This window comes from Phalangium opilio, unplaced genomic scaffold (genome assembly GCF_054372755.1).
Source record: "Phalangium opilio isolate 3A_F unplaced genomic scaffold, DU_Popi_V2 ptg000042l_1, whole genome shotgun sequence".
NCBI classification, from domain to species: domain Eukaryota; kingdom Metazoa; phylum Arthropoda; class Arachnida; order Opiliones; family Phalangiidae; genus Phalangium; species Phalangium opilio.
Genome location: NW_028324166.1, coordinates 8185652 through 8212116, shown reverse-complemented (window position 1 = coordinate 8212116; position 26465 = coordinate 8185652). Strand labels below are relative to the sequence as shown.

Sequence of the window (26465 nt, the reverse complement as noted above, 5' to 3'; positions counted from 1 at the left end):
GCTGAAACCGCCTCTATCTTACGAGAGTGAGAGGGATTTGGGGTTGGTTAAGTAAAATTCGTTTCCCCCCCAATGCCTGCCTATACGAAACGTAAAAATCTCCTTTATCCCATTGGATGATTTTTTTTTCATGTGACCCATTTAGTAATCGTCTCGACCGCTTGGTGGCTGCACCACGACAGAAATTTCAAAATTTTCTCTCTTCGGATCTTAGCGCTATACGAGTTCTGACGTCACAGTAGCCTACGGAAGATGTCCAGTTGTAACCCATATTTGTGTACTTAAAGGCATGATAAACTTATGGTGTTAGATATCCATTTTTACCAGTAAAGGTGTTAGATATCCTATTAACCAATGAAGGCTTGAATTACCCTTCTACGCATTCCCTAAATTTAAGTTAAATGCCTACAGACATAAAATAGATCTATATTCACATACGTTACTATATAAAAAGGTTATTTACAACAGAATTTAGCACCTTGAAAATTCTACTACTATATTCTAAATTTCTAAATATTGTTAAAAAGGCATACGCTTGATTTCAAACGTCAACAATAGCTACGCTTAAAGTTATTCTAGGAATAAAGTTTCTTAAAACGATTTAACTAAAATCAAGGTAATTTAATGACGATTAAAATAATTAATATCAATTATATTTATTGAATTATTTAAGAAAAACCTTTAATTGCGTCTCGACTAGGAGAGGTTTATTTTGGTTTCTTTCCCAACTTGTTATTAAATTGAAACGGGTATTCAATTAACGTGGCTAATTTCTCATTTCAATTACATCTATGTTCACATTTCGAACAACAACTGCTGTTTTTGAATTTAGTCTTAGCTATTACATTGTAATTTCTGGTCCATCTGGACAAGGGTTGTGTACATGTTTAATTTTAGGGACTGTGAAGCAATTCTCGTAGTATATTGTAAATGGCATCGTTTCCAAGCATTTCGGCTCCTCAACACAAACGCGTTTTTGAAAAAGATCCCGATATAAAAGTAAATAGATAAATTAACTGTCAAAACACATAAATTTCCGATATTTCCATTGGTTAAGTCATAATATGGGCTCATTATACTGTAAAATTTTCACGATTACTTGTCTTTAAAAATATTTATGTTAAACATTCATCGAAAATCTCAAGGATACCATGATACGAAACATTTCACAACGGAAGACCACACAGCCAACAGACTAGACAGATGAGACTAGGCATAATATATCGTGATAATCAGTTTACAATAAACACACAGTGTATTACAAAAAAGGTCTTTATTATTTATCATTTGAAGACATCAGTAAACATTTCTATCAAAAAATATGTTGAAAGGCGAATGATATGTCCTTTTCTTGGAATATAATATTAATACACAAAATATAAAACGTGAACAAAATGATAATATTATTTGTTCAAGGTTTGAAAAACATTGAGCCTGATATAATAAATGACGAGTCACCCTTCAGATAATTTTTAAAAAAAATTATCTTCATTTTAGAAATAAATTTAAACACTTTCTCCTATTTGAGAAGGAACTAATTTACCAGTCCACGTTTATCAAAAACCACAAATGAAAATGTGTTTCTTTACAGTCACTTTGGTTGATATTGAGTATTTTAACCAAACAATCGTACAAAGTGGCAACTTAACTACGCTTCAAGATATCGATTACTAAAAGATCAGTAGTAGTAATTGATACTTCAGTATCACTGTGAATTTTAACGTGGAGGACAGTACGGCGGAGGGACACTATACACTAAGTCCCTTAGAGAGAAACTGGTCATCGACAATCAATTAAGCCTTAATTACCTTGTCTCTCGATCGTTACACTTTCAGTAAAAATTTTAATCTGTCTTTGATTATTGAGAATTCTTGCCTCTGGTCTAGTCACTTTACTAAAATCTAAGACCTACGTCACTTCACGACAAGCTCTCAGTAACCAGTGACAAACTTATGGAACATATATCTTACGAACTTATTCTCCCATCTAATAAACTAATGGTAGCACGCAACTACGTTAGGCATATCAGTGAAGACTTGGTCTGCACCGATACAGTGGAAGAAATCCGCTGCAAGTTAGTGGTAACAAATGGGCGTAAGCGTACAAAGATTGGCACTTGTCGATTTCCTGTATTGAGGAACTAACTGCCTCCAGTGTCATCCCCTATGGGAATAGACCTATCATGTTGGTTGACCATTACGTCTTTGCAAGAAGTGATAAATTCGCCACATTTCCAGCTTTATCCCCAGTCCAAACACAGGTCGGGAGATAATCCCCGCCTCTAATTTCAACCAGCATCTCATTGGTTCTTGAAAACTCAGGTCAGCGCGACGCGAATGACGAAAGTTACGGATTTTCCGACTGAGGAGAGGCGAAATAGCCCGGCCTCCTTTTACGTCCCCCCTTGTATTTTGAAAGGGGGACTGGGACTATGGCGCGCGAATACTATGGCATCTTACAACTTCTCCCTAATAAACTAGATATCATCACTTGGTCTTGGTCTTTGCTAGCTTATAACAATACATTTTCCTATTAAATTAGTGCACTAAGCTTAGTTTCAGAAGCCATTCCAAAAGGAAAAAACTAAAGTAATTTTGGGAGTAATGAGAAAAATCAGGGTAGATCATAATTTACGAACAGCCTCGATTCTAGAAACGCCAAAGGTGCCCTAGTGACAGAAAACTGCGGTATAATCCGTCATTGCTTTGAATATTAATTTAAAAACATTGATTCCAATTAAAATATAAAATTCGTGTATTTCAAAATGGAAACGATATTGCATATCCATAATCCATAACCTCTACAGTTCAATCTACTTTATACAATACAGACCCTAACAATACCAATAAATACGATACTGAATCGTACGTATCAAAATTTTTTGTTCAAATATTGATTATCGAATTATTAAATATAATCGGAAGGCACTGTATGTTTTGGTCGAGGACAGTTCGGAATGTACCGTTATGATTATTAAAATTCAGATCATGAAAAATTGTAAAAAAAATTTCGTACAGATCGTCAGTTAAAGTGAAGATCTGAGGAACAATAATTAAACTCGTTGCTATGAAACAATTATGACAAATTAAAACCTCATACCACACACATAATGAGTTAAAACATGCATTTAAAAAAAATAAAAAGTAGAATATTTTACTTTCGCAATTTAAAACTGACATTCATTCGATAACTTTTGTGAAATTTGTGTATTCATGATTAGGAATTTTACTGAATTGAATTGTAATTCAAGAATTTAAAATTAGTTTAGTTGGCACGTCTTTATAATTTATTAAATTTAATTTTTGGCTAGTAGAAAACTACCTTTTTAAGGTTTTCCAAAATATTATTTCCTTGCCAATATTTTTAATAATACGCCAAGGTTTTTTATTTTATTGGTAGACCTTGGTATCCCTTTTGTAAATAATTAAATTTCGAAGAGAAATTCTTCAATTCTTATTCTGCTGTTAGAGAGATTGCATCTCCGTGGAAAAATATAGAAAAAACTTTCCAATCTTAGGTTTCGGTAATGTGAGATCTTTGTTATAGGTAACTCAGCACTTTTAGAAGTCCATTTTTTGATATGAAACATTTCCAAGTCCATGCATTGTCTTTTTAAACATATTTTAAAGCCAAGAACCTTCCATTGCTATTAAGAACATGGATTTAAACCCAATCAAAGATGGGTTCATTGCATTGCAATACAATTGGATATCCGTTCGCTTTTAATTGCAGTGGTTTACTCTTGTAAATTTATCAACCAAATAATGGTTTATATGAAACTATTCATGGTTAACTAACTTCATTCCCTATTTTAAGAAAATTTAACGCTTACATTCTTAATTAAAAACTACAAATAATTTGGAGACATGTACCCATTTACAATATTAAAGAATGTACGAACAATTGAATTTCTTACAAAACGCTGTGCGTAAAGTCTCTGCAAAGCAGATGTCGGGAAACCAAATGTTGCGGTTACTGCAAGGAGACTTAACTGCTGGTAACTACTTTAATATTGTAGATGGATACAGTAACATAATTCCAATTTGAAATCATTCATAATTTTGCACGATATTTTGAATCACATCTAAAAATTCTAGTCTGAAATTACCCTTTAAGGTTATTTCATCCTATCATCTGGTAAACGATAATAACTAACGTCATAAGGAAAAGATTTTGGGGAAAAAAAAAAAAAAAAAATCAATTCCTTGGTACATATTAGCAATCAATGTCCTTGGGATGGTTCTTCAACACGCAATAAAATGACCATATTAATTACTATTTTCAAGAATAGGGGTTGTAGAGATTCATTATTTTATAATATACAGATAAAAACCGGGTAGGGGCGCACCATATGTACAGGTAAGAATAAAAATGTTAACAGAAGAACTTTCAAATGGAACTTTAAAAAGACCATCATACCTTTCAATATTTCTTATTCAGAATGGAGGATTTTGATGTAATTTGCGTAGAACTAAAGTTTTATCAAAAAAACTTCAAGTTTAACGGCATTTACAACAAAATATGTCAAAATGCGACATAATAATCCTAGAAAATTGGAAATGATCCACATCAGAAAATAGACTTCCGAGTATACAAAAGCGTGTATATGAGCTTCAATTGAATGTTTTTTAAAAATGCGTTAAACTGAAATACTTCAGTTTAAAAAATTTCAAGGTATAAAATCTAGTCCAGTGATTACGCCATGTCCAACATTTTACCGTCCAAGCGTTTAGCTAAATCCTCAATAATATCTCTATAGTTTAAAGCATCCATGTTTTTGCATAACAGATCAAGAAGGAACCAGTCGCTCATTTTGCAGCGATTCAAAATGGCTTCCAAGTAGTCTGGATTAGCTAATCTGGCTCTGGACCTGAGAATCATCAGACGGGTTTTGGGCCAGAAGAAAATAGCCCCACGGTAGACGAGGACCAGTCCAGAGAGAACAGCCAATAAGATGAACCAAAACCAAAGGAAGACGTAGATTTTTTCGTTGATGATGTTGATTGGTAGGATGCACATGGCGTCGTGACGTTGCACGTCCCCTGATGGACCATAGCGGTGGAAGGTACACTTGGTCAGCCGTGGGAATACCTTGATCATGGGATCGAATCTAAAAAGAGAAGGAGAATTGAGCGTTCAATTTATTCATCTTACAAAGAAACTTGTAAAACGTTTATGATCAAGAACCCATATAAGACGTGTAATCTGTTTACACAAGGTAACTTTGAACCCTTGGGTTGTTGTATGTTTACCAACATGGCGAAGATGCCTGAATGAAGCAACACGGTACTACAAGTTTATCACATCTTCGAATAACATATCTATTCCCTTAGGACAACATTTCGTTCAATGCTGATCAGTAGGCTATGGCATGGCTATGGTAATTGCAGTTGATCAAAAAACTGATCAAGCAATGCCGTACAACCATTTCATCATACCGATATTAAATTCAAGCAAGATTGAATCAAGTTTCCACAAAATGATGTTAAGAATTTGACACAATATCAAACCGGATGAAAATACAAATTCAAACTGAAACCAAATGGTAATGGCGATTCAGGGTTCGTACAAAATTTTTGGAATGAAATTCCCTGACTTTTCCAGGTTTTCCCTGAAGGTCCGTCCACACTATGGCTTTTTTTCGCGTCGCAAGCTACGTAACGCTCGCGCGCGCGGTACGTCACTTCGCTCGGATCGTTTACACTACTGAAATTCGCGCCAAAGCCATGCTCGCAAGGTCTTGCAAACCTCGCGAAAATCTTTGGCGTGTCAAAGATTTTCGCAAGGATTGCAGCCTCGCAGCCAATCAGAGGTCTCCTGGTTGGCGCAGACGCCGTGTATTCGAGATATTTTCACGAAAACAAATATGTCTCCAGTTAATAGGCCTAGTGTTTCTCGTAAACGAGTGGAAATCAACAACTATTTTCGTTTTTATTAATAAAAATAGAAATTAATAGAAATTTCACGAGAAGAAGGATATGGGTTCGCGAAGTTTTTGCAGAGAGAAAGAGTTGGTAATTACCATCATTTAATTCCAAAACTTCAGTGATATAAAGAGCTTTATGATGATTCCCTATATGTTCAATATTGTTGACTAACCCCCTTTGATTATTTATTAAGGTCTAAAGTTAACCCGGATATAATATTCAGCCAATGAAGCTCTCGGATATGCTGCGAAGTTTGTCAAAACGATGGCGTATACCTTAGCGAATTTCTATAGTGTAAACGATCCGTGCGAAGCGACGTACCGCGCGCGCGAGCGTTACGTAGCTTGCGACGCGAAAAAAAGCCATAGTGTGGACTAACCTTGACTAAATTCCACAAATTTCCCTGACCATTTGCAATAACGTACATGGCGAACGTATATGAAAACCAATCTATATTCACTCAAATAATTTTTGAACGAGTTATTTTTATAAAAATTAGCCAATTAATTCGTTTAAATTTAATTTAAAGTAAATCATAAATAACCTGAGCGAGCGAAGCGAGCTCCGCGAATTTGGAGCTTTGCTCAAATCTCAGACAAAACTTTTTCTGGTCACCATTGTACTTTAAATTTCCCTCCAATATATTTTTCCCTGACATTTCCCTGACTTTTTAGGTCCTTTTTAAATTTGCCTGACTTTTCCCTGACTTTTTAGGCCCATTTTCAATTTCCCTGACTTTTTAGGCCCATTTTCAATTTCCCTGACTTTTTAGGCCCATTTTCAATTTCCCTGACTTTTCCCTGACTTAAAATTTTAGGCCCATTTTCAATTTCCCTGACTTTTCCAGGTTTTCCAGGTCGTGTACGAACCCTGCGATTTATTTCACTTAATACGTTTGTGCCTAGGCAATTTCTATTTCTATTTCATTTTCTATGCCATATTTTTCAGTGGGTCAACTGGCATTACTTGAATCAGAAGTGGTATGATACCACTTCTGCTTGAATGTATGACGTTTCAATGACGATATTCCACAAACAAACAGGGTACCCTTACAGAACACAGTAGAAGTACATTAATATACAACTCTATATTAGCTTAAACAATAGACAAGGGGAAAACGTAACGGGACATAATATCCCGTTAAGTACAGGAAATAAACGGAGTGTGTCCATGGCCTAGATTAATATTTCCCCCATCACTTTCCCTGAACTTGAAATGAAAATATATACGTAACGACATAATATTTTCCTTATTTCATTTTCCAATATAAAACAAGGATATAATGGACCCATTTATTTGTAGAATGGATTGGGAGAATCCAATGTCTTAATGCATACTGATTTGGTTTCTCTAAGACCGCTTGTCAACTATAAATTGAGGAAGATCATTATTATCATTTACCGTACAAGTACATCCTCTTAACCGGATTGAATCTTCTTTTGTTTAGTATAATCAGCGAGAATTTCACACATAAGGGGTAGAAGTCAAGGTTTAAGGGTGCCTATAATTTTTAATTAGTTCTGGTGACTAGACGTCATCACTGTAGTCTGCTAAAGCAGTGTATTTTTGCCTATTTGCTTGGGTTTCCAAGCTTAGTATTTTAAATTTTTAAATACTAAATGTTTAAAACGCTTATTATAGTCCCATTGTCTTTTTAAGCAAATTACTTAATTTGTATACAGGGTGTTTGGGCTCGAAATTTCGGTCCTACCACTAATTTCTCGGCACCCTGTATTTTTGTACTAAAAGGCCAGGCTACGCAGGTAAGATATCTGTAAACAACTAGATGTTACGTCACGCACCCTAACGATGTGTTAGACAACATATCTCATCCAATTAGAGACTGTTTCAGATAATCACGGAAAACCGGATCCATAAACCACAAAAAATCTAACGCCACTTTTCAAATGCTCTTCCTTCTACTCCTTATGCGTAAAATTCTCTCTGGTATAATTTAAACAAGCGTCCTTCATTTTAAAAGTTTTTAAGCATGAAAAGACCGAATAATTGGTGGTGGTTTAAGCTTTAAAAAAGGCAGCTGAGACAGATGGATGCGGTATACAGAGAAATTTTCCTTTTTAACGCAGATTTCTCGCAAATTTTCTACGCATTACTTCTATTCAATTTTTTTTAAATAGACAGGAAGTTAAACTAACCGAAAACATGACCTTACATTATTTCGCTTCTATACTAAAAGAATCTGCAGTATAACCTTATCTTGCGGTTATATCACTACATGAAATCAATTTTTGTATCAATAGACGATATTATGAAAGCAGAGAGGGAAGGCATAATTCCTCCCGGGGCTACGCGCGTGCCCCTGGTGCAAAGTACTTCATTATATCACCTTTTGTTAAATAAGAGAAATTTCATTCCAGGGGCCAACTACTAAGGATAATTGGTGTACATACACTGTACCTAAAGGCCCTACCCTTGACACTTTACAGTACTAAAATTTTACACCTAACTCGCAATCTAAGTACAGAATAATAGATAGTGAATAGCACCTCCGATTACAACATTATAATATAATTATAATGCATCATTTCTTCCACGAATCAGTGTTTCGAAGAACTATAATATGAACTGCAACTTAGAAGGTTGTACAAGATGACGAGCAGTAAAAATCAGTCTATTTAATTAAAATTACAGTAGCAATAAAATAACTATCGAGACTACGAAGTTACGCATCTTAACTTCAGTTTAGTCATTGGCCTCTCTCATATCGTTTGAGTTTTGGTTTAGCCTTTTTGTTAGGTTGTTATGTAAACAGACCTAGATTTGCTATATCGTTTAGTGTGTGTTTATTGCTGAAAACCTTTTCTGACCGTACAATATATAGATACAGTTTCAACAGCTTTTTAGCCACGAGTGTTAAAAAATAACTCGCTTTTACGATTATGATCTGTAGGGGTATGGGTGTTTGTGGTTTGTGTGGAGGTTGAATACACGAAAATAACCTTTTTAGCTAGGAGTGGTAAGAAATTAATGTACCCCAACCGTTGGCCATCTTGAATGTTACCTTAGTGAGTTGGAAAAAAATTAGTATTGTACGTTAGCACAAGCCCTCCCAACCCCGACCACACCTAGTTAATACGAAAATCTTCATTTGTGTGACTTACTGAATAATTTATAAATAACATTAATGGTACGCCGAAAAAGGCACTTCACAAGTTCACGGGTGAAAGGCCAAAAAGACCGACTCCAATATTGGCCTTCTTTATCTGAATGAGCTACTTCCGCTTTATTTGTTAATATGTAAAATTTGTTCTTACCTAACAGACCAATCCCATTCCGTAAACCTCAAGACTTTGGAACCATAGGCGCTGAATTCTCCACCCAAGAATGTGTCCATGAGATACATCTGCCCGATGACATTGATAAAGTTGAGTATTTCGCAGACGAAGAAGCAAAAGGAGTACATTCCATGGTTGTTGAAGTTGTTGCATAAATAGTTGGTCAACATAAGGCGACACTCCAATTTGCGGCCTTCAGGAAGAATAGGGCAGTTCAGGTCCATCACAAGGGTTTGTACACGTTTTCCTTCCCACATTTTCCATAAATACCTGGGAAAGTAATGCATACGTCAGTTTTGAGCCAAATAAATGAAATACATATTACACTTTTTTTCTTAATTTTAAATTTTTTTGGAGAATTTTTAAAGCTTATTGATCTGTAATATATTATAACGTGAACATTACAAGCATATTAATAACAAGTTGGGAAAACCAAAATATTACCTCTCCGTGTCAAGAGGTCTACTACTACAAACGTGTTTACCTAGATATGGAATTATTTCACTTTTTTGAAATAAAAATTTACGAAATATTGAAGCAGTATTCCAAACATAGCGAATGTACAGTAAAGCAGACGACATTTTACATCCAATAAGGATAAATCTTGGACACATGGAAATCAGCCAATGGGGAAAAGAACAGGAAATGAAGTCTACGCTTCAGCTGTTTACCCTATATTCTGAAAGCTACATTCACAACTGGTTTGCAGTGTAAACACTATCGTCTCGTCTCACCTCAACAATATTCTTAGTTTGCCAACATGAATGTTAATGTTAAATAACACCAAAGCTAAATTGTAGCTAGACGCACTAATAGTCAATGCGCACCATAAAGAGAATAATAAGTCTGTAGTTACTACCCGTTTACCATTATCCCTTTCACTAATCTTATTATTATTATTATTTAAGAGTGTATTTAACTTTCGGCTCACTCTGAACCGTTGATGTCTGTTCATTTCAGACACGAAAATCAAAGCCAAAAGTTTACTTCACCTCAGGCCTCAATTATTTACTCTTTGTTTCACTAAGCCTATTGCGGATAATACTTGTTATACGCGCCGGAGTCTAGGTCTTAGTTTTTCTTCATGAATTCACTAAACCAAGGATTATTCTATATACAGATGTAGTATAGCTTAAGCAATATATAAACAGCCATTTCAAATAACAATATTAAAAAAAAATCTTTGGAATATCAAAATGAAACGGAGCTTTAAAGCTACAAAAGTACTAAATGCATCATAATTACGAAAAATACTTCCACATATTCACTTTATATTATGGAAAAAGGGAATATTAAGGTTCTGTATGATTTCTTAACACATCAACACAAGGCTAACTGCTAACGCGACGCACTAATGTAACAATGGACGGACACACACAGACAACAAGAGTAACAAGGAGTATAAACCCATTAGTGGAAGCAGTATTTTTTTGCCGAAACAATCTCGCTTATGTTTATCCTCTCTGGACTTCGCTAAAAACGTATTACTACTACGTAAAATATTAATAGACAGGCAAGGATTGATACCATTAAAGAAGGAGCGCAATATTATCCATATTTTCATTTCATATACAGAGAAAAGAAATTATGTTTCTGAGAGGAGCTTCCCATTTTGGTTGTTGTTTTGAAAAATATATCGCAATGCACGGGCCTTGATAGATATAGGAGGCAATGAATGAAATATATCGCATGCACGGGCCTTGGCAGATATAGGAGGCGATGATAATCTCTCTCTTTGCACGAGAGGTTTATCTTTAATATTTAAATAAATATAATTATTTTTAATTGTTTTAATCTTCAATAATTAACACTAATAATAGTTAAATAGTTTAAAATAACGTTATACCTATTATCATCTCAAACTTTGCTAATATTGACGTTTAAAGTGAAGGGTACCCCTCTTGCCCACTTTCTTCAAATTTTGGGGTATATATACGATTCGTTTCCATTATAATAGTAAGGAAAAAGCGCAATTGCGAAAACCTTTGGTGGCGATCCCACCTTAGGGAGGCTAGACGTTTCTCGTAACCCTAGCTGATCGCCGCGTATATCCTAAAACCAAACGATGATAATGGAGTAGAAGCCAATGAGACAGATTGGTGTCTATGTGGAATAGACGGAAGACCAGTGGATGGTGGTGTTAGAAGCCAATGATACAGATTGGTGTCTATGTGGGATTGACAACGAATAGAAGATGGTGGTGGTGGAAGCCAGAAAAGTACCAGACTGGTGTTCATATGGGATGGACGAATACCAAACATGTTGGTGTGAGAACTCAAGTATAGAGTAGCCAACGGAGAGAAATACAATTTTCCAAATTTCTGTGAACTGTCAATGCGGTCCGGAAATTGGGAACACGTTTGCTCCGATACGCAAACTGCGAACGCGGTCACGTGGGTGTAACAACGGACAGACAGACACACAGACACACACGGCCGTTACAGAACCTCTCCTGGACTACGTCACACGGAGAGGTAAAAATATATTTGCGATATATTGCTGTTAAGCGCCTTTAGTATCGGAGTCGCAATTATTTATCACGCCACTGTTCAAAAGAATTTTTACGCTAAACTAGTATTTTCTGTGTCTCTTTTCGCTTCAAATACACTTGATATAAATTTTTCGTTTTGATTCAATAATGCATAGAAAACAATGAATTTCTCGAATTGGAATATGTAAAATAGTAAAGAAGATACCAACAGTATACACTTTACACCACACTGCTTAGCGGATTACATAAGGAGACTAGGGTTTCCTGTATGTCCTGAGAGCTCTTTTAGTCGCCTGTTTCACAAGTAAAGGCCTATAACGCGTAGGCGCCTGCAAGATAACTTAATTGGCCGTATCTTAGTTAATATTGTAGATTGATATACGATTCTAATTTGAATTATTCTTTATTCTATAAGCCCATCCTTATAATAAAGGAAATTTTCCTTTGCTAAAAAGCAATCCCATCGTCAGGATTAAGAAATACGCGGCGATTGGCTAGGTTACGAGAAACGCCTAGCCTCCCAATGGCAGGGATTCCACCAAATGTTCACGCAATTGAGTTTTCGCATTATTGCCAAAAATTGTTAATGAGGCATACGGTCGAATTCAAACGTCAACAATAGCTATGTTTACAATGATTTTAGGAATAAAGTTTCTTAAAATGATTTAACTTGAATTAAGGTAAATTAATGACTATTAAAATAATCAATATCAATTATATTTATTGTATTATTTCATAAAAACCTCTTAATTGCGTCTCGACTTGGAGAGGTATTTTTGGTTTGCCAACTTGTTCTCAATTGCACTGAATGCCCATGTGTGTAACTGTAGGAGTAGGACGGAGTGAGTTCTCCGTTTTGAAAGGAGGGGCGGGACTAACTGAGAATTTGTTCTGTCCAAGCGCCCTTCTATCAGTGCTCACCGTTTCTATTTTATTTAAAAGGTGTTAAATAGTTTGTTTTTAAAATAAACAAAAACATGCAATTATTTCGTGGAACCGAAGACAATTGAACGTTTAGTCTCTACAAGAAAGGAAAATAAATTTCCAAGCCCTGAAAACACTCCTACATCACCGGGTAGCTTAGCTACTAGCAGCATATAGTTGTGCCTTAATGGCTACAGTGATTTTCACCACATAAGATATCGTAGGCAATTTTAACCTCCAAGATATAACCAGTTTGGAAGCAGAAACGAGAACGTTTACGCAATCATTTCAACTTTAACGAGGTAATTAGATGTTCCCTTCGTCTCATTCGACTTTAATGGAGAGAGAACATTCATTCGACTTTTATCCTTGTCTTTTAAAAAGATAGAATTACTCCAAAGGTCTAGAGGTATCTCTTTAGGCGTTTTTTTTAAAAAGAAGAATAAGTTAAAACTTTGTCGCTCTAAATCTGCCTACGTGACAAAAAAGACTTGAAGTCATTCCTTCACCCTAAATTCCATATTTAAATCATTTTTGAGAACTTGTTTTCTTTCGTCACGTCTAGTTCTCCAGAAAATTTGAATTCTTTATAAAGAATATGTATAATCCCACTAAAACTAGTTGCACTGATTCATAAAAACCCAGCCCAAGCCGCTTTTTTAATAGAAGGTAGAATATTTGCTGGAGCGTAGTACGAAGTACTGTGGAGGATATTTAAAATCCACAGCCGTCTTGGAAAATGTCGGCCCTAAAGATACAAGCGCTGTTCACCGCGCAGTATTGTATATTGAAAATAAAGTTGATATTCGTGTTCAGCACCATTAAATGGCTACAACGACTGAAACCTTTGTCGGAAAATGATTTCGAAAAACCAGAAAGACATTTTTCAATGTAAAATATTTGTCATATACCTACCGCTTTCTTAACCTAACCTAAACTAAACAAAGCCAAACCCAAGACACCGCACCTTTATTCTGTAAACTGAACGTCTTAAGTCAAAACGTTCTGATAATTGGTTAGTGACCAACAACGTGAATATCGACTCTTATTTTCAATTTAAATGAAGTGCCCTGTAAACTGCACATATTAATCGATTTGACTTCTGTACATTTAAAAGGATAGTACAGACTTTATAGTGGCCATTTTTATTGGCAGGCTCTATGGAACATAGCCAACAGTGTAAGTATGGTATTGTTAAAGGGAAAGGGTTCTATACATGGTAAAATTTTAAACAGCATAGAACAATGGGTGAACAGTGTTGATTTTTTTTGGCATGAATCTTGGTGGAATTTTAACTAAGTTTAATGAAACTTTCTATTTTAAAGATCGCATTTCAAAAACTCCATTTTAAATAAGTCTTTGCCTTTAAATAGGCTTTACTTTCCAGAATAAGCTTGGGATTTTCATACTTTACTTTACCAAGTATTAGTATCGTAAATACGGGATTTGGGCTAGTCCTGATGGATTCTTTTTAACACGAGGGAGAGGTGTGGTCGACAATATACAATACGTGCGGTTCAGAAACACAAGGAAGATTTAATAATATTGTGAATAAATCTGAATAATATATTTGTCTCATAGATGTCTAGATATTGTCCTTAAATGGTAATTTAAGATCTGAATGGTATGATGACTAGAATGCAAATTAAATTTGAGGATTACGTATCATTTCGATGTATCAAAGAGGTGGGTAAAACTCTGCCTTCCATCTCGCTTTTTGGTGCCTGCGCTGTAGGCGTTTTGGATCCTGAGAGTGCGCAGAAATGTCAATGGATCAACACCCTTTTACGTCCCGATACTAAATCTGAGGGTTGTCTAGCCCCTTTTTTATGCCGAAAAGTGTGTCGAAAGCCATAATGGTGATTCTAAATATGCTTACACTGCTGTACAATAATATTCAATGGTTGGCTTTTACGCACAATCATGATTAAAAAGTTTCTCATTAAAATACTCCGCCTAAGTTAAAATATAAGGGCTATATCTTGCCAATTATCCAGTTTAATTTTTGAACAGCCTGTGAAATAACTTTCTAACTAACCATTTTTGGTTTTGAACAGACAACCAAACCACTTTTTCCATAATTTCAATTTCTCAAAATTTTGTCTTTAAAGTCTATTTTAATTTCAACGTTTCGGAGAAATACAGTGAATTTGAATGTGTAAAATCTTTCCTATGAGTTTCTTTAGCTAAATATCTACTATCTACACCCAAGACATTCGTAAGAAACAGTGTGATAGACCCAGTAACCCTGATTTTATTGTACTTGCAAATTAGAAACAATGTTATAAGCTTTACCTTGGAATGTAAAAAAGTATCGCTTGAAAGAAGAGAACGAAGCAGACCCATTGGTAGTAAGCGTGATACGTCCTCTTTTCGCCTTTGATGTATTTATCCACTCCAGGATATGGTACTTCTTCTCCAACCTTCTTCTCCCATGCGTCAATGACGGAGAAGGTGGAATGAATCCAGCAAAATGTGTCCAGTAAATTTCCAGGAATGTCATCTCTTGAAATGCAATCGATGGGGTCTCCGATGTATTGCCGACTCGTCACCAATATGCTAAAGGCGATTAGGGCCACTGCCGTAGCTTTGTAATGTAAACGGAAGACATTGTTGTCGATGATTATGTCCTCGATCTTAAGGAGGGACTTTAGGGAGCCAAACACTTTATCCATCTTTTGGCTTGTGTCTTTCTAAGAGCAATGACCTATATCGCACGAAATATAAAGGAGTATAAACTGAGCAACCCTCCTCTCGAAAGAAATGTTCCTACAAATTTAGGGCTCTTGATTGAAACGTGATTCTTGGAAAGTACACGATATAGAATTTCCTGGCTTTTCACACTTAATTTTGAACTGAAGCGTAAAAAACAAGGATTTACGTAGAAATTGAGAGAAAGAACGTTTCGAAATGGTGTTTAGTATTTCTCATTTTGCAAAACGTCCTAACTAAAATCTCCCTTAAGAAATGATATCTTTACTGGTAAATATACCAAATACAGCAGAAAATTGCTCATAGCAAACCATAATATTACCATGGTTTTTATACCTCCTAAATTACCGGTAATTTATGAGGAAAAATTTTACCGATAATTTACAGGTATATTACCAAAACTTTTAGTATCTTTGGTAATTGGAACCTAAAAGTACTATAAAATGATGATAAAACGGAAATTAAGTATTTCCATAAATTTGCAATGCAATTTTCTATAAATTACCAAGGTAATTCAACTGAAGCGAAAGGTAGTCTAAGTCTTGTAGACCTAAACCGTGTGAAGTCCTTTAAAGACAAATTCAATGTAATGTTTGTCAAGTGACATCACTCTGTAAACTTATAGGGGAGCTATTGTTTCCACCATTATAGATTTGTTTCCGTATTTACCGACTGATCAATATGATTTTGAAAGGAAGTTCTGAGGGGCTATTCACTCAGAATAATCGGTGTTAAGGTATAAATTAGCCAAACTTGACAAAACAAATATTATTAAAAGTAACTAGTAACCGCTGTACAGGAAATCAGAAAGTTATTAGCCCCTCGAGAAAGTTTTAGTTCCCGACTGACTTCGAGGGGGTGTTTGTTCGACCATTTATAACAAGATGGTTTTCGGACACGAAAGCACACATTCATAAACGTATCTGATTCTGTGTTGTATATTATGTTACTTATGGTCTAATAGATCCTTTTCAAAACGGGGTAAAAATAGAGTCTGGCATTTGACCAATTTGTTTGAACTAAAGACGGTATGTGGATACAAAGACGTTAGATGTGGCTTAAAACAGAAGGACTGTGGTGGACTGGTAACTTTGAAACATTATATAACGTCTTTGGATCTTAATCCTATGTCAACCAGGCGATTCCGCGACCCCCTTATGAAAAGAGTCAACATAGAGTCAGGGAAGTATAGTTGTCAATCGATATAGCTCAAGTGTATAATGAGTAATAGAACCACATGGAACTTACTAGCTATATTAAAATTCCATATTATTGGATTATTTAAACTCTAAATGGGCAGAAAATTAACACTAAGAAACCATATACGTAATCATGTTAGTGTTAACCTATTTCTATCAAGATAATAAAATTCCGGTTTCAATTTGTGACTTGTCACCAGGGCCGGAAATAGGAAAAATTTCTTATAGGACATGTGTCCAGTGACCCACCCCTTTGACTGGAAAATTTATAGGACATTGTCCACTGAATTGTGCAAAAATAGTGTCGTACCTTCATAGTTAAGCCATGTAAACTAATTTTATTGGTCAATGTCCAGTGTCATATGCTTACTTCCGGCCCTGGTTGTGACACCGTGTAATTTTTCGGCTTAACTATTTCGATTATCTGTGAACAGTAAAATCAGACAGCAACCTAACCCACCCCTGGAACTTCCCTAATCTAGCCTAAATCTAAACACACGTAAACCTAACCCTAACCCTTATCTAACACACTATGAACACCATCTCCAAACCTTTGAAAGTGATAAAAGATTATGCGCAAACCAGACCCGTCTAAGAAATAGCACCGGTCCACAGGTCAAAAATCAGTTTTGTAACTAGTTGGACCAGTCCTAAGGACCACTTTACTATTGTTGGACCCTAAGGCACTGGTCAAAAGGACAAGTTTAAAAAATGTATTTTAAAGGCTGATTAAGATCACCCTAAAAGCGAGGGACCGCTCACGAGCAATAAGACACGCTATAGCTTTAACAATACTAAAATAACTACTAATCGCTGTTCAGTAAATGTTAGTGATTAGCACTTCGCTAAAAACCGTTACGAAGAAAAAATAGATTTACCAATCTAGGGTTTAAAGTTCAATATCGACCACAGTCGACTAAAAAAAACGTCTATTTAACTTCTATACGTGTTAATTAATGAAACTAATTCAATTAAAATCATGAGAAACTAATATGCTCAAATTGTGTAATACATTCGAAAAAGCAAATATGGACCCATAATCCGAAATTCTAAAATGTGATGCAATGCAAATCAAATCAAGAAGAAACCAACTTACTGCAAACGTTACTCTGGGATGAAGTGCTGCCAATAAAATCTATCGAGATTCTATTGAACACCCGTAAAAATTAATGTAACACACCAAAATAATTAAAGCGAATCAACGAAGGGTTATGACAAGCACAGAGTTGTACGCAAACTAGAATTATTTGTGGGGGTGTGACCTAAAGGGGAGGGTGAAACCATTCACTCCACGAGGTTTCTTATTGGCATCAAAAATCATAGAAAGAGAGGGACACCACTAAATACAAAATTCGCCGAACATTGACTAGTCCGTGTCCTTGCTCGTACGAAACTACGAATTTTCCATGAGCAATTCTAGAAAACCCCTATTCCATTTCAGACGAAAAAGGGAGGGTTTGACTGCCTTAGGGGGTTATTGCTAGAGCTTTGACGGTGTTGTACACATTGAACCGCGATTCAAAGGGACGTAGACCAAACGCAGGGGCTAGATAACACCGACCCCCTACCTAACACAGCTGCTGCTTCGCCCGTCTCTCATTCCAAAAGCCCTCTTCTTTTTCGGGGTGGGCCACACTTTTCCACCCTTCCCCTGGTGCGTATAAAGAACACCCCTTAATATATACAGAGTGGGAATGGCCTACTCTCTTTTATATTTTGCCCCTGTGTTAAGCCTACTCACAACCTAAGTGTAATTAATCGAAGAAGATGGTATAAAAGAATGTATCATACAAAAGTATGCGCTGAAACAAATTTACTACTTGTAATAATCTACAAATTGTATACAATGGAAATTTTACACCTCGGTGGTCATATGTACTTCCTTCGAAATTTATCATAGCTCCTTAGATAGTTCGTCCAAATTTTACGAAGCGTCTTCCTAAGTTCTTTACCGAGCCGAAAACATGCTTCAAGAAACCTCAAGAGAATTTTTAAGAACATTTAAATATTTTTTATCTTTGTGGTTTAAAAAAAAAGAGGATTTTTTTTTTTCTCGGTGTAAAACCCAAAATGACGACATTGTTTGGGATTGTTGAACCTGCTAAGAAGCCGTTTTGAATTTCTTTAGAAGTTTGAAGGCTATTGCGGATTTATTTTCGCCCTCTCATTTTGCTCAGTCACGTTTAATTTGACTACAAATATACGTAGTGACAACCCAGATAACAGTGCCTAAGGTATTTAGGAACTTAGATAAATCCAAAGCTTGGTGTTTGGATGCTCAGAGAATACGCCATGTTATTAAGTCGCCAATTTCCTTTGCGGCGGAAGGCTAAGCTAGCTCCCACGGATAAACCTAAATATTCATGTGCGTTAGGGCACGGATAAACCTAAATATTCATGTGCGTTAGGGCACGGATAAACCTAAATATTCATGTGCGTTAGGGCATGGTTAGGGCGCCAAAGGAGGCTTGCTTGAGCGATAGCTACGCAAGAAGTAAAAGCAAGCACGGACGGTGAATTATACAGGGTGTTTGTGAAAAGTCCATCAATAATGAAAGGGCGTATTTATTGGGCCATTTTGAGTCGAAAATGTTCTATGACATTTAGCCGTCCGAGGCACGGTTTTCGAGTTATGATTTGAATATTTTAGGGATGACCCCTTCATTAAATTAGCGCTGTCTTTCAATTTCTAAATTAAATTTAAGGGGTCATCCGTAAATTACTCCAATCATAACTTGAAAACAGTGGCCCGGACGGAAAAATGTCATAGAACATTTTCGACTCAAAATGGCCCAATAAATACGCCCTTTCATTATTGATGGACCTTTCACAAACACCCTGTATAAGCAAGTTCACTGTTTGTGCGTGTAGGCATAGAGCTCCCGCAAGACTCTTGTGGCGCTCTTTAATGGACGAATTCGGAAAACCATACAGAGAAAAATTTAGTAGGGTAAACTGAGACAGAAAAGAGACTTAACAGGAAACAATAGTTTAACACAAAATTCTGCGAACCTCTTCTAATAATTGCTTTTAATGTTTAAAATTTGAAAAGGTAATACTCGGTTCAAATATTAAGTGACGTTGAAACTTCTGTTAGCGGGTAATTCGTGACGTCCACGTTTCTACTTTTAAAGTCGCGAAAATATTGTTTTTTGATGCTGACGCGCCATCTATTATTTAAAACTCGTACTATGTAGAGAGCTAAAATCGTTAGAGGTGGCTCCTTTCATTAATGCTTATGAATCGCCTATAAAAATTAGCTTATTGAAGGGGATTTGTATTATACACACGACGCCGACTAGTAAAACTGACTTTAAGAAATTTCCGCCATTATATTAATAGGGATGTTGAAGTGATTTTTCTAGAATTCCACAGATTAGCTTATAACATTGACCAAAATGTGCGACAGATGGCGATAGGTTCTCTGGGAGCTGTTCTAAAGATTTTTATTTCTTGGTTTTATTCGATTTATTTGAAACATAGTTATGGAACGCCAAACGGACGAAAAGTAAAAAAATAAGTATCCCAAAATTTTCAAAATGTAAAATTTAAGAAATTAATAAAAAATTTAACCAAAAATAAAAAAATCCACTAAACAATTAAAAAAAAACAAAATTATCAAATAATAATATAAATAAAATAGATTTAAAAATTAAAAAAACACAAAATAAATATTAAACATTTAAAATAAAATAAATTTTTAAAAACCGTAACTTACTGAATAAATTCTCAGAAAATTGCAATTTAAATTTGGACAAAAATTAAATGGCAGTTTCCCAAGTAATTTACTCGGTAATTTAAGTACAGTATCTTATAATGAAACAATTCCATCAGCAAAACTATGCATTTTGCATTTAAGGTTAACAAATAAAAGGATTTGCCAATGAAATATTAGCTTTAAAGTCTTACCATGGATAAAGAATGCGCGTGAGGAAATTTGTTTTCACTCTACAGGATAGGCAACTCCCTATCTCGAGCGACAGAATATTCTGTATACACTCTGTTACGACATCGGTTGTCAGCACGCGTAAAGCTAGGTCTCTATGTAATCTAGCCTTGCGCGTGCTGACAAGAGACAAAAAACTTCAGGATATTTCAAATGATTTTAAATCCTGAAGATCCTGAAGTTTTTTATCTCTTGTCAGCACGCGCAAGGCTAGATTACATAGAGACCTAGCTTTGCGCGTGCTGACAACCGATGTTGTAACAGAGTATATACAGAATAATCTGTCGTCCGAGATAGGGAGTTGCCGATCCTATAGCGTGTAAACAAATTTCCGCACGCGCATTCTTCATCCATGGTCTTACTACAGACTAAATAGTTATGTAAATGGACAGCAAAATTAATCCAGTGTAGTCAATTGTCGCTTGTCGTTCTCGAGCTGTAAGTCTCTAGCATTACATTACGAAGTGTAGGACGTGTCATACTTATCTATATCTATATAAATCAAAAGTCCTGACTGACTGACTGACTGATAATCAACGCCCAGCCTGAACCGCTTGCCCGAGAAGGCTGAAAATTTGCAGGAACGTTACTCATAAGTAGTAGGCGCGTACTAAGAAAGATTTTCCAATCCGCCGCCATCTTAATAAACTGCGCCCAGAAATGTAAAAACTCTTCTCTATGCAACAAAGTCCGCGCGTTTTAAACCGATTTCACAAATATTTAGTATACTGGCAACCTATAGACAGGTTGAATGGTTTTTCGGGTTCGATTTGTAGCCATCTTTTTAAATGGCGGCCAAAAACTTAAAAACCCTTCTTTATGGAATAATGTCCGCGTGAAAAGTAATAAAAACTATCCTGACGGGCTGACGGACTGTGCCGAGTGCCTTCGCTCCTAGGGTGCTACAAAAATATGAGTCATAAGTTAAATGTACCCATTCTTTGCATCATTTTGATGGAAGTTCTTATTACACGCAACCGACGCCACGGATAAAAGCTAGTGGAAGATATTTTAAAAACTTATGTTAACATGTTTCAATATATCTTTTCACTTTTGAATTTTTTCTTTATTTGAGTGAGAATGTATTTTTTAAAAAAATAAATAAATTGCGCATATCATGATATTCAAATCTAGTCTCTTTGTAATTTAAGAACAGTCAGTGTGTTCATGAAGCTTGACCTTCCAAATTTTTATAACAACCATTTTTGAGTCTTATAATTTCTCCCCATAATAATTCAAGGTGGCATTTCGGACATTCAACAATTAACGGCAAAATAAAGTCTTTCTCATTTTGCTCAGACGATTTACGGTGTTTTCTTAAACATAAGATATGGAATTTCGCTTCGCACGTCATATTCAAACATTCTAGTTTATGTTCCCACTGAATCTGTTCCGCGCAAATGAAGCATTTCGGAGACTTTTGACAAGACGTCGCTTCTTCATTCGTAGGTTTGACTTTGACACATTGGACTGGCCCTTGCGTGATTGGCATATGAAGTGGCGGAGTTTTATCCACCTATTATAAAATAAATTACAATTACAACTTTATAATATGCAATATTCCTATACCTTGAAAAAAAGGTTTTCTAACTGTATGGGAGTTAAGGCCCGTTTTCAATCAACTTTTTCCAAGCTTTTCGCTGTGGTTTTTTGGGAACTTTGGACGGGCTTTCGAAGATAAAAAATCTTCAAAAAAATTAAAACGGAAAAGCTGAAACTCGTATCGTTTTCAAACAAGCTTCAAAAGAATAAAAAATTACAAGTGGGCGTGACTTAAATTACATTTTCATGTGTATAGACGTCATTTTCTTTTTGAGCGGCAAAATCTTTAAGAAAATGAGAAGCAAATATCAAACTCATTTAGATATCTGCTTCTCGAAGGTTTAAAGCCTGAAAAGACGAAAAGCTGAATTTGAAGCTTGTTTGAAAACACCAAGATTTTTTGCTTCGGCTTTCCGCTGCTACTTTTGAAGCAAAAGCTTAATTTTTGTTCAAAAAAATCTTGATTGAAAACGCGCCTTTACCAATACCAAAATGTGTCTCTGTTAAGGTCTTACTAAGCCTTTGATAACTACTTTGTAAGCATTGCTTTGAAACATTTGCGATGTTTGACCAGTAGAGTCGAAGCTTAACATAACATTATACTTTAAACAAACGGCCTTTTTCTAAATATAAAAGGAAAAATTAAAAAAAATTATCTCTTATTACAAAGTAATTTGTATTTAATTAGTCTTAAACAGGGTTCATACAACCTTTGGAAAACAAATTTCCCTGAGATTTCCAGGTTTTTCTTCATATACTTCCCTGAATTTTCCAGGTTTTTCCCATATATAAAGTATCCTATGGAGCAAATGTTAAGGAAGGAGGGGGGGGGGGCAAATATGACTATTACATAATCAATGGACATCCCCGTATCTCTAATGTAACCAGTGTTATGAGCCCCCAAAGTTTAGTGTAATGTTAATCCTATGGAGCGGATGTTTATGAACATTTTGCTTAATTACTCGGCCCCTGTTTGACGCAAATTTCCCTGATTTCCCTGAATTTTACTAAAAATTCTAAATTTCCCTGAGTTTTCCCTGCCGTTTTTGTCAACTATTTATTTCCCTGTCTTTTCCAGGTTTTCCCTGTTTTCAATGTTCGTATGAACCATAGATATATATACGGGTCTAGATACACTTCCCCTCTGTTAGGCCCTTTAAAAAATGCGGAGGTGAGAACTAGCAGTCGACGCTTTACGGAGGGGGAATTAGATCCAAACGCCATCTATTGAGAGTTTCAAGAAACAAAAAAACGAAAAATTCGAATATGAAAAGAGCGGGAAATTCAAATTAGGCTTAACTTTTCAAATAGCTTTACGTATTTTTGATCTCCTTTATACGTGTAATTATGTTCTTAAGTGAAATAAATAGTTTTTACGTAAAAGAAGTAGTGTTTTTAATGAAATGTTAGTGAAATAAGGCATTAAAGATGGTTAACAGTTGTTCTTTCACACATTGTCATAATTTATCAACTTCTGGAAAGGAATATCTTTTTATAAGTATGATTAAAAGTTTGTTTACCACCTCGAAACCAAATAATAACATTATAACTACCAAATACAATTGCAAAGCATCAGCACGCCCGCTGGCAAAAGTTATTTATCCAATTTTTTAGCTTTCAAAATTCAGCGATAGATGGCGCACTAGGTATCTTCCCCCGGGAAAATCGCGTCGACTGCTAGCTGTCATCTCCGTATTTTCCCCCGATTCAGTAGGGTATCTAGACCCGTATATATATCTATGGTATGAACCCTGTTAAAAACGAGGACAACTGTGCAGCCATTGGTTTAGTGGCGTCTGCTAGTCCTATCCATAACCTAACCCTTACCTCTCTCAGCCTGTGATAATTCAACCAATTCCGTAGGGGTAAGAGGTTCGGTTTAGCAGACGCCACTAAACCAATGGCGGGTGGCGCAGTATTCCTCGATTTTAAGACTAAATGCTAATTATTTTGTAATAAGAGATAATTTTTTTCAATATTCTTCCTTTAATATTTAGAAAAAGACCGATCTTTCAAGGGATAATGTTATGTTAGGTGAACTTTTCTTTTAAAACAAGTCTGTGGTTTAGTTTAAACAAATGCCACTAGATGCTCGCACAGTGGAGGGGTGGAGTTGACTCTCCATGAAATAGTAGAGACCTAAAAATATAACTTACGCGGAATTGAATCCTGTGAGTTTCTGAGAACCACCTAACAGTTAAAGGTAACCTTCTCCAGGGTGCTGTCGAAAGCATCTCTTCCAGAACAATTATGGCATTTTTCAGAGTTTGGGTTCTCGGCAATTTCGGTATATGCTTCAGCCTTCGAGATTTCGTGGGATGTTGCCACGCCCACTCAAACTGGGTACCAAGAAATAATTGTTAATTGGTTTAGTAATAAAGGGCAAGGCAAACCACCGATCTATATCCATTGAGCTTCATATAGTCTTCTTCAAGAGCTTTACAGCGCAAATTGGGAAATATACAGCCTCAATGTGAAGCAAACGGTCTCTATGTGAAACAAACGGTCCCAATGTGAAACAAACGGTCCCAATGTGAAACAAACGGTCCCAATGTGAAACAAACGGTAACAATGTGAAACAAATGGAAACAATGTGAAACAAACTGCCCCAATTTGAGACAAATGGTTTTCAATGTGAAACAAACAGTAACAATGTGAAATAAACGGTAACAATGTGAAATAAACGGTAACAATGTGAAATAAACGGTAACAATGTGAAATAAACGGTAACAATGTGAAATAAACGGTAACAATGTGAAATAAACGGTAACAATGTGAAATAAACGGTCACAATGTGAAATAAACGGTAGCAATGTGAAACAAACGGTTTTCAATGTGAGACAAACAGTCTTCAATGTGAGACAAACAGTCCCAATGTGAAACAAACAGTTAAAATGAAAATCAAACAGTCTAAATGTGAAATAAACAGTTTTAGTGTGAAATGCCATAGAAAGAGAGCTGTTGTGATGTCACACTCTGGTCTACTTCTGGCAGTCATAAAATTTGCGAACACGGATAAGAAGTAGAATGAAATGGACTGACAACCATTTTTTAATCAATTTAGAAATATAAAAAAATGAGAAAAACCATTAACAAAACTAATCTAAAGCTTTCAATTTTAAAAGATTCAAAGCTAATGTGATAAGAATAACTCTAATATTGTCATGTTAGAGAACTAATAAGCAACCACGAAACCATATAATCTTTCAGCAAACAAGGCTTAACACTTCAACTAATTAAAACTTTGTGTAAAATTAACATATCACATTTGGTAAGATTTGTTAACAATTTCATTTTCAATCTTAATTAATTTTTGTCTGGTCATTCCATTCTCCTTCAATTAAAATTTTTGGCAAACTGCAAGTGACAGCACTGACTAAGCTGACCATGCAACTAGCAACACTTAATCCTCATATTTAATTAGGTTATTCACCCTAAACTTCGGTCTTTAAAGTAAACACAAAGCACTGACTATTTCCACATTTTGCTAACTTCCTGAAGCAGTTCATTAAGGAAATACAAATAAGTCCTTTTATATGAAGCTCAAAGGGTTAACTAGCTTGTTCCTTACCCTAAGGGCGGATACGTCATTTGGAAATCCATGAATAATCATGACCATGGTCCTAAAATTTTTATTCCATATTTTAGGGGTAAGTCTTGTAAGACATATTAATCAACTAATTAACTAAACCAGTGGAAGGACACCCAGACTTAAGATAACCTTCTTAATTTTCCTTTCATTTCTTACCATGGACCATGCTTACTGGTCTTCCATGCACCACCTTTGAGTATGCCCCCGTTATGCTGTTTAATTCTCCTATTTGGGTCCACAGTGTATCCGATGTATGTTCGGTTCTTAAATTTTGGATTTTCACTAACTAATAGATAAACACCGTAAAATTCTTCAACTTCCATATTGAATAACTTTTTCTTTTTCTGTAATCCTTTGAAAAACTACCCTCAAACTGATAACACCGAACAACTTTATATCATGTTTAATTTCTATATAACACCGATTACTGCATAGCAGCCCGTCCTAACCTAACTCCGAGTCCTAAGCACAACCTAAAGCAGACGACATAACTGACGGTCTTTAAGACCAGGCTTCGAAATAAGTATTTTTTCCAAACTGATCATTCCAGAGCAGGGTGGAAATAAGGAATTTTTTTACGAGGGGCTGATCACTTGCGAAATCGAGTGTACAGATTAGTGTGTGAAATTTTTTAAATCTTCGGTGAAATTTGGAAATCTTGGATGAATTTTTGAAATCTTGAAATGTTTGGAAATGTTAGAAGGAATATTTAGAAAGCTTAGTTGAAATCTTGAAATCTTTGGAAATCTGACTTAAAATCTTCGAGAATTTTAGTTGAAATTCGGAAATTTTATGAAATCTTCGTTGAAATTTCTGGGAAATTTATGAAATCTTGG

The 26465-nt window shown here is 35.6% G+C and overlaps 2 protein-coding genes across 2 annotated transcripts; both read right to left on the bottom strand.

The window, feature by feature from the left end:
- Positions 1-1258: 1258 nt before the first annotated feature.
- LOC149678965 (innexin inx2-like) lies at positions 1259-18059 on the bottom strand. The gene is made up of 4 exons (XM_089836793.1): positions 17646-18059; positions 14934-15345; positions 9203-9493; positions 1259-5110 (listed from the first exon to the last, which is right to left on the bottom strand). The coding sequence occupies exons 2-4, from the start codon at positions 15311-15313 to the stop codon at positions 4696-4698; spliced, it is 1086 nt and encodes a 361-aa protein (XP_089692919.1). The 5' UTR covers positions 15314-15345; positions 17646-18059; the 3' UTR covers positions 1259-4695.
- Positions 18060-21539: 3480 nt separating this feature from the next.
- On the bottom strand, positions 21540-26116 carry LOC149678964 (structure-specific endonuclease subunit slx1-like). Its single transcript, XM_089836792.1, has 4 exons — positions 25786-26116; positions 25609-25660; positions 24194-24376; positions 21540-22011 (listed from the first exon to the last, which is right to left on the bottom strand). Exons 1-4 carry the CDS (start codon positions 25950-25952, stop codon positions 21661-21663), a joined length of 753 nt encoding a protein of 250 aa, XP_089692918.1. The 5' UTR covers positions 25953-26116; the 3' UTR covers positions 21540-21660.
- Between the last annotated feature and the right edge of the window lie 349 nt (positions 26117-26465).